This window comes from Manis pentadactyla, chromosome 12, assembly GCF_030020395.1.
Source record: "Manis pentadactyla isolate mManPen7 chromosome 12, mManPen7.hap1, whole genome shotgun sequence".
NCBI classification, from domain to species: Eukaryota; Metazoa; Chordata; class Mammalia; order Pholidota; family Manidae; genus Manis; species Manis pentadactyla.
In genome coordinates, this window is record NC_080030.1 from 49,747,141 (window position 1) to 49,765,179 (window position 18,039).

At 36.9% G+C, this 18,039-nt stretch overlaps 1 protein-coding gene across 5 annotated transcripts in view; it reads right to left on the reverse strand.

Moving 5' to 3' along the window:
* ADGRG6 (adhesion G protein-coupled receptor G6) overlaps positions 1–18,039 on the reverse strand; it is a 153,715-nt gene that overhangs the window by 40,242 nt on the left and 95,434 nt on the right. For all 5 annotated transcript variants that reach the window (XM_057489145.1, XM_057489143.1, XM_057489144.1 and 2 more), the window contains 4 exons: positions 16,249–16,334; positions 5,491–5,543; positions 5,040–5,102; positions 1,892–2,034 (listed from right to left, as the gene is read on the reverse strand). In XM_057489145.1, the coding sequence (XP_057345128.1) occupies positions 1,892–2,034; positions 5,040–5,102; positions 5,491–5,543; positions 16,249–16,334 (345 nt within the window). The remainder of the gene's footprint in view (positions 1–1,891; positions 2,035–5,039; positions 5,103–5,490; positions 5,544–16,248; positions 16,335–18,039) is intronic.

Here is an 18,039-nt window from a genome sequence, read left to right on the forward strand (position 1 = left end):
AAATGTTTTATCACTGTGTTGTACACTTGAAACTAATGTAATACTGTGCATCAACTACCCTTCAATAAAAAATAATTATCTAAAAAAAATAAAAATAAATAAATAAATTAATTAATTAAGGGGTATAAATTACACTTTTAGGATTCCTCAGCCTCTGAGGACAGCTAGAGCTGAGGCGGTCCTCAGAGAGTTTTGGCATTTGGAAAAAAACTACCATTCATCAGGCTACTTCTTTGCAGAGACTCATATGTGTGACTAGGTAGCATCTGTTATCTCCTCACCTCTAAGAAGCCCCATTTGTTAATAAGCAAGCATTCCTGTGTGTGTACTGGTCTGGATACAAAGTGTATTTCATACTGTAGGTTGGGGTCAGAAAAGTTTGAAAGCTGTTCTGAGATAGAGGCAATAGTCTTTGCAGAGATATGAAGAGAGTTAAGACATTGGGATGTATGGATTTCTAAGTGTAAAAGGGTGATGGGAGATAATTTCCTGATTTTGTAGAAATGGAAATTATGACACAGCAGGAGACTCTGGCTGTCTGCCAAGGGGAATGTGAGGAAAGACAGTGAAAGGGGCAGACAGTAAAAAAAAACTAAGTAAGCACGCATTCCCCACCAGGAGCTCAGAAACTCTTGATGCTGACAAAGATGATAGTAATTTACATTCTTCTACCTCTGTGAGTTCTCTGTCATTGTGTGTGTTGACACATTTGAGATGGGTACTTCCTCACAAAAGCAGGTGCCTACTTCTTTATTACAACATGATTCTGGCCTCAGTTGTAATCACTCTCTTAGAGGCTGAGAAACATCAGCTTCCCCCACTGCAACCTCTTGCCTGTGTATAAGGAACAGTGGCAGAATTTTCTTTCCTCTTGGTCTCTATTAATGTGCCTAATCATAATATAATTACAGTCATGATAACATGAGAATGATAACTTTATTTTTTGTTGTCTGTAGTTTTGATCATTCATTTTTCAAAAATATTCCCATCAAGCCTCATTTATTTATTCAAGTACTTAAGTGCTAGGGAATGTGCTGGGTGCTGGGAGAGGTGGAAGCGAAGATGTTAAAGGAAACAAACGTGTTCTTAAGCCAAAGGAGATCCCTGTTTAAAGAAAATTTATATAAGAAAGAAGTAAGTCCAGTCAATACTACGGTCTTCTAAGGTGTACACTGCTCTCAGTATGGACAGCATGAAGTATAGGCTCAAAGGTGATGCTATCTATTTACACATCATGTCAGAAAGGCTTCATAGATGAGGTGACTGGGCTGTCTTTAAAACTCCTTAGATGAAGAGCAGGTGGATGGTGGGAGTAGAGAGCAATGTGGGCAAAGACATAGGTACAAACGAGCATGGCATGTTGAGGGCAGTGAGGCAGTACTGTGTGTGTGACTGGAGCTTAGGATGTGAACAGTGTCTAAAGCACAACTGAATCTAGATCCTGGATAATTCCCAGAATTCTGGCCAATTCCTGCAAAGACAGTGGTATCACTAATAGAGACAGAAAACATAGAGAAGGAGATGTGTCACAACGAGAAGTTGCCTTTTATAAAATTTACCTCAACAGAGTTCACATATATACTCCCTCACTTTATACCTAAAGCTGAAGCCAATTCTGGTCAAGGCTATCCTGGCATTTTGCTTGTAATCTTAAACTCTCACCTGCCTTTTTCATCCCCTTAGATTCATAAGTATCAAGTTGATATCTTTTGTGCTAACTGCTGTCACCCACTTGTTACAAGGTCACCAATATGATGAATTATCATTATCAGAAAAAACTAGCTTTAAATAAGCAAACAACGAACAAAGGTAGAATATTTTTGTTGTTGTCTCTATCAAACCTGAATATATAGTCACATAGAACACAAATAAAAAAATTAAAGACACTTACCCAGTTGCCTCACATTCACTGTATATAGCCTCAAGCCCTCACCCAGGGAATCGTTATTTTTTAAGAGCTTCTGTTGAATGACCTTTCCTTCTAAACTGGGACTGTTGGTAGCATTGTAGACTAGAAGGGCCCTGATCACCAACCTAGGAAAACATTTCAGAGAGTGCTGTTGGAGTTGTTGACTAGTTGGTTGTTTCTTTGGTGGAAAAATAGAACATTTAGATACGGTGTGAAAAAAATGACAGTGAAGTGTGACACCAAAGAAAAATGCCAAGATATTCAAAGACTTCTACTGCTGCATAAATTCTGATGTTAAAAATACCTCAATACGAATAGATTTTAAAGGATATTACATGCATGGTTCTATCAGATTGTATCACCCCATTTTTAAAAGAAATATCTGAAGTAACACTTCATAGCATACATGGAAGAAAGGGCCATACTTGTGGTTAATTCCATTGTTTCCTTATAGCCACAAAATAAAGTTTTTTTTTATTTAGAAAAACCAGAAATTCAACTAATCTGACTAAACTGATAATCTGACTTCTTGAGATTATTGAGTATTACCATTTATAAATGTGTTGCAATTTCTCCAGAATTGTGATAAATGGTGTTCCATGCTCCGAAGCATTTGTAAGTACTTTATACAGTGAAGACTTACAAAATAAAACTTAAAATATACTTGGAACATCAAAACATAAAATACACTTGATAGAGCAAAACTTTTGATTCTATAGTTTGAAGTAATATAATAATCTGTTCAATAGTAATCATTGTTATAGCCAATAGCAGAAATCAAAACATTACAACATCAAAGTGGTGGCATTGTTTCTGAAATAACAATACAGTACTCAGTGGGAAGGCATGGCGTATTTTATTTGTGAAATTCTCTGGGTATCAGTAAAAATGAAATAGAGTACTCATATATTTGTGGTGGTAAAAAAATAAAGGATGAATGCAATATATGCTATTCTGGCTTAGGTGAAATTAAAAAATAGCTCTGTATTTTCTCCTTAATATCTATGCTGATCTCCAGGACAAAGTGCTCTACTGTTCTCATAAGTCACTCTGAAAAGCTATTTCTCTCTAAAATTATCTACTGCTTAATACTCATATATGTAAGTCATATTTCAGGGTGAGACAAACCTAGGTGTGAATATAATGGTTAACTGTACTATCTTAAGACTTTTTTTTAAATGGCTCATGACAAAAAGTATCCCTTCATTAATATATTGTTGAACGATAAGCTCTGCCACTCCTGTTACTGAAAACTTCTAATTGGGACTATGACCTTTTATTTCTTTTGAATATTGAGGCCATCATTAACATAATGTATTATGATAACATTAAATACCCAAGTTCAGCAATTCAAGAATAACCAGGCATTTTCACAGATCTTATCTGTTATTTTCCTCTCTCATCCTGAAAACTGAAACTATTTTATGGTTCTACAAAGTCAAGTTCTATCAGCTGTTGCCATCAGTCATTCTTTGTTTGAATAAATGCGTCTCTGGGGCTCTGGTTTCCTGTCCAGGCGATAGAGTATGATAGCAATTTCTGAAGCTATGGTCTGTTTAAGTTTTACAATAGAATTGAAAGGAAAAGTTTAGAAAAGACTGTGGGTAAAACTAGTAGACTGGTTTTGAGAAAAACTATGAGTGACTCTAAAGGTTCACCAATGAGCATAAGAGAAGTAGAAAATGAAAAAACAGGGGGAAAGGCTGTAAGAACAAATTTTTAAAACAATAAGGTTTCACACTAAAGAAAAAGGAAATGTGTTTATTTTCCTGTATACACTGTCTTTATTCACTCCCCCTATAATTTTCTGTGGACTAACTCTTTGGTTTGACAGACAGGAAAGTAAGATTCCATGAATTTAAATTAAATGCCTTTCCAGCAAGAGTTTTTGAGGTCCTAACATGTGCTACAATGGCTCATTTCACCTCGTCAGGTGATAGGAGAACCACAGGAGGTAGGCTGAAAATGGCCAGGCTGACCTCCTGAAGAGTGTGGACTACAACCGGTGACACCCCAAACCAGGGCCACCCCAACTGCCAGACAGTGCCCGGCAAAGGTATCCAGACTGCTGGGGGATCCATTACTCAAAGTTCAATACAATCTCATGGTGAAGGTTGGAGAAGAAAATTATTTGGCTAAATAGAGGAGAAAGTTCCTTTCACCATCAAGATACAGTATTAAAATATGTTACTCTATACTTTAGATCATAAAGGAAAAAGGACAATGTCATCAGAAAGTAAAAACTTTCCCTAATCAGATGGCTCAATCTAGTCTGTTGAATATATACAGAAATGATGTCTCAAATATGATTTAAAAATTTTTCTAATGATAAAAAAGAAAAAAAAACTGTTCAACTCTCATACAAAATTTTATTTTTATCTTCTCCTAGTAAGAACATATAACCTAAAAAGAAGAATATTCCATCATGGCTGTAAATCCATAACATCAATCCAGTCAACTGAAACTGAGCAAGACTTTTTGCAAACTTGCGCTTTAATTTTTTTATTTTAGGAAGATGCAATCCCCTACCTGAATAAAACTAAATTAATTTTTTTTAGGAGTTTGGGTTGTTTTTCATTATACAGCACTCTGAACAGCTGGCCTTTATATGCCAACTGATCATTTATGGTGGACATATCCATTAAATTACATGCCTGTGTAAGCCGTGACCTTGATATAGATTTTAAAATGCACACTTCAGAAAATTAGTTGATGGTTTTGAATGCTGAAAGTATTTTGGCACCTATTGCCCATATTATTAGAAGCTATTGTACAGAAGTACCTTAGTTAAAATGAAGCTATAACTATCATTTCTTCAAAGGATTTTTGAAATTGCAAATAAGAGGTAATGGGTTACCACAAATATACTAGAAGTACTAAAAATAATAATTCATCCATTTTAAATGTTCTACTTCTGAATTATTTTTCACTAGATGTACATTTCTACCTAGTCTGCTATATGACAGTTTTAACTACAAGAAAAAAAATAGTGTGCATTAGTGCTAAAGAAATAATTTAAATGTGATCCTTGATTAAAATGTTTCTCTCCTATCTCATTTTCATTTCTTTATCAGTCAAAACGGGGCAAGAGAAAGGATGTTACACATTTTTTAAGACTTTGCAGAATTACCTTTGATCATCCACAATACTTCTCTTGACTTTAATCTTGTCCTCTCCTGTGTTCAAGTGAAAACTATAAATACAAATACATATATTCATTATCAGCCTCATCTGCTGCAGCATCAACAACAAAATTCAGGGAGGTGAAAGAGGCAGAATGGATATTCTAAGTCACTATTTCCAAATGTGTGTTCTGAGGTTTGAGTTCTTTCATGTGCTCTGGACTAGATGTATGTATCAGAATATCTCAGACTCCCTAAGCAGTATGAATTTTTAAGAGAGAGCAAGGGCATGCAGTGGCTGAGCTTGTGTATTCATGCAGAGTTGTTTTAGAAAGATCATGAATAGGGTGCATGTTGTGTATGTGTATACCTGTGTGTTTGTGAGGGTCTAATTAGAGGGGGAGAGTAGTATTACATTAGCTACTACTTATTTCTCAAATAATTTAATCTGTAATTTACCTGATATTAACCACATAAACTGTGTAGTTCCAACTTTGGAAGGTCGAATTGAGCTGAAAAATACAATGGAGAAGAGTGAGTTTTATAGCAATGCTTAAAAAATAATCTGAATTGAGTTTCTTCCCTCCCAAAAGATAAAACCCTGGGAAAATCCTGAAGAGCTAGAGGAGTGAAATAAAGGTTGAGAGATAACAGGTACTAGATCATTGTATGCCAAGAACTTAACAAATGTTATTTCTTTCAATCTCATAGCAACTAATGAGATAGGTATTATCTGCCCCTTGCCCTTACAAATGAAGAAACCAAGCTTCACAAACATGATATCACTTGCCCAAGGTCACCCAACTAAGAAATAGCAGATCCCTGATTGCAACCCAAGTCTGTCTGTCTGGAAATACTACACTTTCCTTTCCAACCTGTATTAACATGGACCTCTGTAAACTGGACCTTCAAATTAGCCATAACACTGAGAATGTAGCTGTCAGCCAGCACAAAGGAAGAAAGATTTGCACAATAACCATTTTCCATATTCTTCATTCAAGAAACACTGAGGTGTAATAAAAGATGTTTTTCTAGTAATAGCCTTATCTCATAAGGATATTAGTAGTAGCAAAAATTAAATTAACAATATAAACAACTAAGAAATAAGTCCAACACTATTGGGAACTATGTTAATTATTATGTAGTTATTTAACAGTCTTTATAGTCTCAGCACCAGGGTTTTTAATGAAGCACTGGATTCCTCTCAATATACTAACGACTTTCCATGATGCATTGACCAATACAATCACAAAACAGGATTTCTTTACTGACGTGAAGTCTCCTATTTCTGTATCATCTCCAAAGATTTTTTTATGTGTTTTGTTTCCTACACACATTTTTCTTCCTTGTAAGCATTTCTAAAATGGAATATACATTCTAGGAAATGTTGGAAAAAGTATTCAATTATTTAAACATTGTAAATAGTAATAATACAAATCAGGGACACCACTTACATATTCTCTTTTATCTAGTATATGCTTTGGTATCTTGCACCTTAAACAAACAGTGTCCAGTAAAGTTTAGCTTCAGACGAGAATGACACTACATTGAACATCATGTATGTCAGAATATAAATGTAAAATTATATGTTGCCTAAAGCATAGACTTTTTAGTGAATACTAATTTTTGAAATTCATAACATTACCAGTGGCTTAGTTGAGAATGAAAATGAAGAATTTTACTTATTAAAATCATTCTTACTTAAAAAGAATGCTGCTGCAAAGAAAATGGGATGCAAGAAAATACTCTGTAAAGCCCCTTCTCCATTTAGAAATAAAATATTTCTAGTGTGTGAATTAGTTACCACCATTAATGTGTCAGTCCAACGGGGCAACAGCAGCATTTTTCTCTGACTTCTATTGGAGAATTTCAGTCCCTTCTTCCCCATCCTGGCACTCAATTTTGTAAGGGAATTGTTAATCACATACCATTATTTCCTGTGGTCAACTGCTTTCAAAGGGGATTGCCTTTCAAAAAATAAGACTATATTTTCCTATCAGTTGTTCATCAAATATACGTATTTTAAAGTATTGACACAACTAGCTCTCAATGCACGTTTTACCTTCTTTTTGCTACTACGAACAGGTTTATTAGACACCTTCTGCCACTAGAAAACCCACGTTTCTTACTTCAGAGTGTATACAGAATTGACTTGACAAAAACTATTTGAACTATAATAGTGTTATATACATAAAAAGCAGTACAAACTCCCACAGTATGCAACAAATAGGAAATATGATAGAATAAAGTAGAAACCTATGGAAAATGAAAATTTTCCAATTGTCACAGAGAATAAAATGAAAAAATTCATAGGTTGTATTTGTAAGAAAAGAAGAAAAAAATGCTAAAGTTTTCTTTAAATTGGAAATGACCAAAATTTTCATTATAGAATACTGGTTCAATAAATATCCATCAAAAGACTTGTTAAATAAATGACCAGTCACAGAATGGAATACTATATACTTTGAAAGAAAAAAATATAAGGAAAGGAATAAGAAAAATAAGTACAGTGTAGAATGGTGTATCAAACATGCTATTTCTAGTGTAAAAAAGGAGATAAATAAGAAATCTATAGCTTCATTTTCTTTTCTGTGCACAAAGAAATTCTGGAAAAACTCAAGAGAAAATAACAGTGATTTTGAAGAAGATGGGCTCATCTCCAGAGACAAGCTACAAGGTTGGGTGGAAGATATTCATGATGCATCTTTTTATGCTTTTTGGGTTTTGAATCAAGCATTCAAACAATTAAATAAAATTTAGAAATCTATTTTTGAAAACCACATTGAGAAAGTATGGATATAACAGTAAATGAAGATACCTACTAAAATGTATTTCCATTTGTGTGGTACTTCTCTTATTTAGACTTAAAAATCCGTCGGACTGGGGTGGAGCCAAGATGGCGGCATGAGTAGAGCAGCAGTAATCTCCTCCCAAAACCACATATATCTATGAAAATATAACACAGACAACTCTTCCTAGAATAAAGACCAGAGAACACAGGACAACATCCAGACCACATCCACACCTGCGAGAACCCAGTGCCTCGTAAAGGGGGTAAGATACAAGCCCCGGCCCCGCGGGACCCGAGCGCCCCTTCCCCCAGCTCCCGGCGGGAGAAGAGCAGGCAGAGCGGGAGGGAGACGGAGCCCAGGACTGCTGCACACGCAGCCCCAGCCATCCGGACCAGAGCGCAGACACAGTGCATGCGTTGGGCCCTGGATACTAGGGAAATAGGGCAGTAAGAACGGTGAGAGGGTACCAGACGCCTGGTGCCGGAGGACATAAGAAAAGTGAACGGACATTTTTTTCGTTTTGTTTTTTTTGTTTTTTTGCTATTTTGTTTTGGCAAGACCTTTTTGGAAGTCTTAAAGGGATAGGGACCCCAATACCAAGGAAACAGGGCAGCAAGACAGGTGAGCAGATGCCTGAGACTGGCGCCAGAAAATAAAGAAAAACAAACGGCCATTTTTTATTTTTATTTTTTTAATTAAAAAAAAATTTTTTTTTTTTTTTGTGGTCATTGTTTTATTTTGGCGGGTGCTTTTTGGAAGTCATAAAGGGGCAGGGCGAGACACTTAATCCAGAGGTAGGGAATCCGGGGATCTCTGGGCACCCTAACCCCTGGGCTGCAGGGAGCAGGGAGGCCCCTTACGGAGATAAATAGCCTCCCGGCCACTCCCCCTCCAACGCGACTCCACCATTTTGGAGTAGCTGCCCGAGCCAGGCCACACCCACAGCAACAATGGAGACAAACTCCATACCAGCCAGGCAGGAAGCAGAAGCCCTGTCTGCGTGCAGCTACCCAGCACAAGCCACTAGAGGTCGCTGTTCTCCCAGGAGAGGAGGGCCACAAACCAACAAGAAGGGAAGGTCTTCCAGCCGTCACTCGTCCCAGTTCTGCAGACTATTCCTATCACCATGAAAAGGCAAAGCTACAGGCAGACAAAGATCACAGAGACAACACCAGAGAAGGAGACAGACCTAACCAGTCTTCCGGACAAAGAATTCAAAATAAGAATCATAAACATGCTGACAGAGATGCAGAGAAATACGCAAGAGAAATGGGATGAAGTCCGGAGGGAGATCACAGATGCCAGAAAGGAGATCACAGAAATGAAACAAACTCTGGAAGGGTTTATAAGCAGAATGGATAGGATGCAAGAGGCCATTGATGGAATTGAAACCAAAGAACAGGGACACATAGAAGCTAACATAGAGAGAGATAAAAGGATCTACAGGAATGAAACAATATTAAGAGAACTGTGTGACCAATCCAAAAGGAACAATATCCGTATTATAGGGGTACCAGAAGAAGAAGAGAGAGGAAAAGGGATGGAAAGTATCTTGGAAGAAATAATTGCTGAAAACTTCCCCAAACTGGGGGAGGAAATAATTGAACAGACCACGGAAATACACAGAACCCCCAAAAGAAAGGATCCAAGGAGGACAACACCAAGACACATAATAATTAAAATGACAAAGATCAAGGACAAGGAAAGTTTTAAAGGCAGCTAGAGAGAAAAAGGTCACCTATAAAGGAAAACCAATCAGGCTAATGTCAGACTTCTCAAAAGAAACCCTACAGGCCAGAAGAGGATGGCATGATATATTTAATGCAATGAAACAGAAGGGCCTTGAACCAAGGATACTGTATCCAGCACGACTATCATTCAAATATGACGGTGGGATTAAACAATTCCCAGACAAACAAACACTGACGGAATTTGCTTCCCACAAACCACCTCTACAGGACATATTACAGGGACTGCTCTAGATGGGAGCACTCCTAGAAAGAGCACAGAACAAAGCACCCAACATATGAAGAATGGAGGAGGAGGATAAGAAGGGAGAGAAGAAAAGAATCTCCAGACAGTGTATATAACAGCTCAATAAGTGAGCTAAGTTAGGTAGTAAGATACTAAAGAGGCTAACCTTGAACCTTTGGTAACCACGAATTTAAAGCCTGCAATGGCAATAAGTACATATCTCTCAATAGTCACCCTAAATGTTAATGGGTTGAATGAACCAATCAAAAGACATAGAGTAATAGAATGGATAAAAAAGCAAGATCCATCTATATGCTGCTTACAAGAAACTCACCTCAAACCCAAAGACATGTACAGACTAAAAGTCAAGGGATGGAAAAACATACTTCAAGCAAACAACAGCGAGAAGAAAGCAGGGGTTGCAGTACTAATATCAGACAAAATAGACTTCAAAACATAGAAAGTAACAAGAGATAAAGAAGGACACTACATAATGATAAAGGGCTCAGTCCAACAAGAGGATATAACCATTCTAAATATATATGCACCCAACACAGGAGCACCAGCATATGTGAAACAAATACTAACAGAACTAAAGGGGGAAATAGACTGCAATGCATTCATTTTAGGAGACTTCAACACACCACTCACACCAAAGGATAGATCCACTGGGCAGAAAATAAGTCAGGACACAGAAGCACTGAACAACACAGTAGAGCAGATGGACCTAATAGACATCTACAGAACTCTACATCCAAAAGCAACAGGATACACGTTCTTCTCAAGTGCACATGGAACATTCTCCAGAATAGACCACATACTAGGCCACAAAAAGAGCCTCAGAAAATTCTAAAAGATGGAAATCCTACCAACCAACTTTTCAGACCACAAAGGCATAAAACTAGAAATAAACTGTACAAAGAAAGCAAAAAGGCTCACAAATAAATGGAGGCTTAACAACACGCTCCTAAATAATCAATTGATCAATGACCAAATCAAAATGGAGATCCAGCAATATATGGAAACAAATGACAACAAAACCACAAAGAACCAACTTCTGTGGGACACAGCAAAAGCAGTCTTAAGAGGAAAGTATATGGCAATCCAAGCATATTTAAAAAAGGAAGAACAATCCCAAATGAATGGTCTAATGTCACAATTATTGAAATTGGAAAAAGAAGAACAAATGAGGCCTAAGGTCAGCAGAAGGAGGGACATAATAAAGATCAGAGAAGAAATAAATAAAATTCAGAAGAATAAAACAATAGCAAAAATCAATGGCACCAAGAGCTGGTTCTTCGAGAAAATGAACAAAATAGATAAGTCTCTAGCCAGACTTATTAAGAGGAAAAGAGAGTCAACACAAATCAACAGTATCAGAAACGAGAAAGGAAAAATCACGACGGACCCCACAGAAATACAAAGAATTATGAGAGAATACTATGAAAACCTATATGCTAACAAGCTGGGAAACCTAGGAGAAATGGACAACTTCCTAGAAAAATACAACCTTGCAAGACTGACCAAGAAAGAAACAGAAAATCTAAACAGACCAATTACAAGCAACGAAATTGAAGCGGTAATCAAAAAACTACCAAAGAACAAAACCCCTGGGCCAGACGGATTTACCTCGGATTTTTATCAGACATACAGGGAAGACATAATACCCATTCTCCTTAAAGTTTTCCAAAAAATTGAGGAGGAGGGGATACTCCGAAACTCATTCTATGAAGCTAAAATCACCCTAAAACCAAAACCAGGCAAAGACCCAACCAAAAAAGAAAACTACAGACCAATATCCCTGATGAACATAGATGCAAAAATACTCAACAAAATATCAGCAAACCAAATTCAAAAATAAATCAAAAGGATCATACACCATGACCAAGTGGGATTCATCCCAGGGATGCAAGGATGGTACAACTTTCGGAAGTCCATCAACATCATCCACCACATCAACAAAAAGAAAGACAAAAACCACATGATCATCTCCATAGATGCTGAAAAAGCATTTGACAAAGTTCAACATCCATTCATGATAAAAACTCTCAGCAAAATGGGAATAGAGGGCAAGTACCTCAACATAATAAAGGCCATCTATGATAAACCCACAGCCAACATTATATTGAACAGCGAGAAGCTGAAAGCATTTCCTCTGAGATCGGGAACTAGACAAGGATGCCCAATCTCACCACTGTTATTCAACATAGTACTGGAGGTCCTAGCCACGGCAATCAGACAAAACAAAAAAATACAAGGAATCCAGATTGGTAAAGAAGAAGTTGAACTGTCACTATTTGCAGATGACATGATACTGTACATAAAAATCCCTAAAGACTTCACCCCAACACTACTAGAACTGATATCGGAATACAGCAAAGTTGCAGGATACAAAATCAACACACAGAAATCTGTGGCTTTCCTATACACTAACAATGAACCAACAGAAAGAGAAATCAGGAAAACAACTCCATTCACAATTGCATTAAAAAAAAAAAAATACCTAGGAGTAAACCTAACCAAAGAAGTGAAAGACTTATACTCTGAAAACTACAAGTCACTCTTAGGAGAAATTAAAGGGAACACTAACAGAGGGAAACTCATCCCATGCTCGTGGCTAGGAAGAATTAATATCGTCAAAATAGCCATCCTGCCCAATGCAATATACAGATTTGATGCAATCCCTATGAAACTACCAGCAACATTCTTCAATGAACTGGAACAAATAATTCAAAAATTCATATGGAAACACCAAAGACCCCGAATAGCCAAAGCAATCCTGAGAAAGAAGAATAAAGTAGGGGGGATCTCACTCCCCAACTTCAAGCTCTACTATAAAGCCATAGTAATCAAGACAATTTGGTACTGGCACAAGAGCAGAGCCACAGACCAATGGAACAGACTAGAGAATCCAGACATTAACCCAGACATATATGGTCAATTAATATTTGATAAAGGAGCCATGGATATACAATGGCAAAATGACAGTCTCTTCAACAGTTGGTGCTGGCAAAACTGGACAGCTACATGTAGGAGAATGAAACTGGACCATTGTCTAACCCCATATACAAAAGTAAACTCAAATGGATCAAAGACCTGAATGTAAGTCATGAAACCATTAAACTCTTGGAAGAAAACATAGGCAAAAACCTCCTAGACATAAACATGAGTGACCTCTTCTTGAACATATCTCCCCGGGCAAGGAAAACAACAGCAAAAATGAACAAGTGGGACTATATTAAGCTGAAAAGCTTCTGTACAGCAAAAGACACCATCAATAGAACAAAAAGGAACCCTACAGTATGGGAGAATATATTTGAAAATGACACATCCGATAAAGCCCTGACGTCCAGAATATATAAAGAGCTCACATGCCTTAACAAACAAAAAACAAGTAACCCAATTACAAAATGGGCAGAGGAACTGAACAGACAGTTCTCCAAAAAAGAAATACAGATGGCCAACAGACACATGAAAAGATGCTCCACATCGCTAATTATCAGAGAAATGCAAATTAAAACTACAGTGAGGTATCACCTCACACCAGTAAGGACGGCTGCCATCCAAAAGACAAACAACAACAAATGTTGGCGAGGCTGTGGAGAAAGGGGAACCCTCCTACACTGCTGGTGGTAATGTAAATTAGTTCAACCACTGTGGAAAGCAGTATGGAGGTACATCAAAATGCTCAAAACAGACTTACCATTTGACCCAGGAATTGCACTCCTAGAAATTTACCCTAAGAATGCAGCAATCAAGTATGAGAAAGACCAATGCACCCCTATGTTTATCGCAGCACTATTTACAATAGCCAAGAATTGGAAGCAACCTAAATGTCCATCAATAGATGAATGGATAAAGAAGATGTGGTACATATACACAATGGAATACTACTCAGCCATTAGAAAAGGGCAAATCCAATCATTTGCAGCAACATGGATGGAGCTGGAGGGTATTATTCTCAGTGAAACAAGCCAAGCAGAGAAAGAGAAATACCAAATGATTTCACTCATCTGTGGAATATAAGTACAAAGGAAAAACTGAAGGAACAAAACAGCAGCAGAATTACAGAACTCAAGAATGGACTAACAGGTACCAAAGGGAAAGGGACTGGGGAGGACGCGTGGGAAGGGAGAGATAAGGGGGGGAAGAAGAAGGGGAGTATTAAGATTAACATGCATGGAGGGGTGGGAGAAAGGGGAGGGCTGTACAACACAGAGAAGGCAAGTAGTGATTCTACAACATTTTGCTATGCTGATGGACAGTGACTGTTAAGGGGTTTATAGGGGGGACCTGGTATAGGGGAGAGCCTAGGAAACATAATATTCGTCATGTAAGTGTAGATTAATGATACCAAAAAAAAAAAAAAAAAAAGGCAGTTCCTGTGTGGTGACCTCCAGTGAGTTCTACACAAGGGTATAAAGGGCATATAAAAGTGTAGGCAAAGGGTCTGTTTGTGTTTATACAGAGGATCAAAGCCTAATTTGGCTACCTCAAAAATCAACTAAGATACGATATGAAAAAGAACTTCCAACATCAGCACTCTCTGGAAGACTCATGCCAGAAGATGATCATCAAAAAACCCCAACAAAGATCCACGCACTGCTACAGCTGTAGATGCACTCATCCCACCAGTTCCTGGACTTGCCATGGGAATGAAGAAGGAGATATGTAAGCTGGCCTGTGCATACAGTAAAACAACAAATTTGACTGGATCTATACTGTTGGAACTCAACCAAGAATTAGGAGAAGTGCAAATTGTAGCGCTCCAAAATCTTACAACTACAGACTATTTACTGTTAAAAGAACATGTGGGATGTGAACAGTCCCCAGGAATGGGTTGTTTTAATTTGTCTGATTTCTCTCAGACTGTTCAAGTTCAGTTGGACAATATCCACCATATCATAGATAAGTTTTCACAAATGCCTAAGGTGCCTAACTGGTTTTCTTGGTTTCACTGGAGATGGCTGGTAATTACAGGTATGCTTTGGTTATGTAACTATACTCCTATTATGTTAATGTGTGTGCGCAATTTAAGTAGTAGCTTAAAACCTATACATGCTGAAGTTACTCTACAAGAAGATATGTCAAAGAAATAATCCATCTTCCCATGTTTTCTTCCGCCTGCTACTTCTATAGCTTTTCTTCTTCCTTCCTAATTACAAGCCTTAAATAGAATTCGTGCCTCATATCAAATTTACCGAGTATCATAATTCTTCCAAGTGGTAAAGATACCTCAAGACAAATGCTGGGCATAGAAGCTACAGGGCATAAATATGCAAAGAAATAAAAAGCTAACCATTTCAAACAATAAGGCTTCTCTCTCACTTACCAACTTTACATTTCCCTGTATGGCCCCGGAAGATGACTAGTTAGCCAGAGACGGTAGGATTCCTCAAGGGAGGAACAACCTAAGACAGGCACAGTCGCAGGGGGGTCATCAGGTGAGAAATTGGGGATCAACAGAGGTGAGGCTTAGAACCTCACCCCCCCTTTTCTGAGAGAAATCTTCTGCATACGTGGATGTTTTATTGCCCTTGTCTAGCTTGGATTAACACATAGTCTACTGGCACACACCTGATCATCTACATTTGCTGTCTTACAACACTAAACTATGTTTTCTACCTTTATCTTGTATCTACCTACCACTTCAGCATTTTATTAAAAATAATAATAATAAAGAGAGAAATGTGGTATCCACATATAAATCAAGTATAAAAATCAAATGAGTATTCATATTTGAACTGACTGTTTATAGTTCATAATGCATGAGCAAAACCGAAGGTTTCTGTGATGGCTGCCCTTGTACTGTTCACCATGTTAGAACTTATTCACTATGTAAGAATTTTTTCCCCATGTAAGAACTTGTTTGTTATGTCTCAAAAGATTGGAGACTGACGAAAATTAGGCTTGGGGTGGATTAATGATTGTGCATTGAGCATTGACTCCCCTATACAGAATTTTATTGTTGTTAACAACCATTTGATCAATAAATATGAGAGATACCCTCACAAAAAAAAAAAAAAATACACACTTCCAATTGTAAAATAAATAAGTAACCGGGATGTAATGTATAGCATAAGGAATATAGTCAAAATATTGTAACAACTTGGTATGGTGATAGCTGGTACCTAGAATTATCATGTATATAAATGTTGAATCACTGTGTTGTACACCTGAAACTAATGTAATACTGTGTGTCAACTATCCTTAAATAAAAAATAATTATCTAATCCAAAAAAAAAAAAAATCTGTCAGACTTAATCAAACACACCTCTCTTCCCATGCATAAGTAAAACACCTCATTTAAGTACCTATTCAGACATTTATAATGAGAGTATCTATGTTTCAGTATAATCTGTGGATTCAGTTACCCAGATAGTAGATCTCTTCCAGATTGCCAGAAGTTAAAGGTTTAAAACCAAAAAAGAAATTTTACAAGTTCACTTACCCATTCTGCCACCTTGCTCTGTACTTTAACCTCAGGGTGACGAAGGATGTTTTGAATCACTATGGAGATTCTAAAGACAATTCCATCTGTCCATTGGAAATAAGATTTAGTCCATTAATTATATTTTAGTCATATAATTATCAATTTAAATTTGCAATCACACAATTTCATTCAGTTTAAGAAAAACACCTTCTGCATAGGTGCAAAAAATTTCTAAGATCTTTTGCCTTTATGCTCATTGACTTTTCCAACTTACGAGAAATAGCTGTCAATTCATTTACTCTTGAAAATATTTCGTTGCTCCTAGATTATCACCTACAATGTGTTTCTTTGTATGCTTTAATTCTATAGATTTCTGATTATCTACTGTACATAAAGTGATTTTTTAATGTACAATTTCATTTCTTGTAACAAGAATCATGTTTTTGCACATTACAAGAAATGATAGAGTTTGGGATGTGAAGAAGAGTGAGAGGATGGGCTAGAGTTAACCTGAAGAAGAACTGGTATGTATTTACTGCCCTCTGCCCCTTTCCCCTTCTCTTTCTGGCTCCTAAAAAGCAATTTACTTCTACTGGGTTATTGGGGTGGATTTCACCAGTTTTCTCATCAAAATTCCCTAAATGTAGTCATCTGTATCAAAGTGGGGTGGGGGAGAATATTTGCAGACAGAATTTACCTAGACTACATTGTTTTAAAAAAGAAAACCTTACGTGAGAAAAAGGTTCTGTTTTTTACCTTGGGGCAATTGTTAAGATAGTCTGATAACACTTTTTGTGAATGAAAATCAAACTCATCAGTCAAGGTTTGGGCAAAATCTTTCTAGATATGTGCTATAAGACACCTTACTAAAAGTAGGTAATGTGAAAATGCCCTTTTAAAATATGGTAGGTCACAGAGAGGAAAAAGAAAATTTTTTTAAATCTCCGTTATTGTCAATCATCTTTCTTCATGTTAATGTTTTGGTAAGTCTTATATAAGGTATGCATAGAAAACTCAGAAATATATAGTTAAAACAATGTTGGGGAATGGATTTAGAAAATTTGGGGGAGGCAAGAGAAAAAAATGCAAATACATGCCTCAGGAACCTCTGTATCTACCAAAATGCAAATACCAGTTCCACTATTAACGGAATGCTTTACCAGTATGCAGTCAGAATCTTGTGCAAAAAAAATTGCCACTCCTGGATGTAATAATATACACATATGAAATTGTATAAGTCCAAGGACGAGTGAGCTTAACTTATACAGACTAGGTTATTTCAGCTTCTAAATCTCTTCAGGTATTTTAATGATCTTGATCTTTTCTTTTAAAAATATTCTGAATGAAAAACTCGGAGGAATTTATTCAAAACAAATGATAGTAATGCAGGCAAAAAAACCCTTTTTATACTGGAGACCTCATCATATCAAATCATAGATATTCTGAATGATTGAGAGGAAACTCCAATTGCGGATGTCAGTTATTTCAGGATTCTGCGGATATTCCATGAACCGTCACTGGTGCCGGCTGAGTAACTAAAAAGCTACCACTAGATGGCGACCTAGAGCACACGTTTATTTACCGTAGTATTCTTTCCCTCTCAGGAGAATATAGCAAAATACTAAAAATCAGTATTTTCATTCACTGTCACTTCTGAAATTTTATGGAAACATCCATTCAATGAATTTTTCTTTAAATTTTAAATATTTCCTGGCTCCCTTTCATCAATCCAGTTTTAATAAATGAGGAAGGCATCTAATACCAGAGACAGCCTAAATCAATGTATTAGTACTCTCCCTAGAATTATAT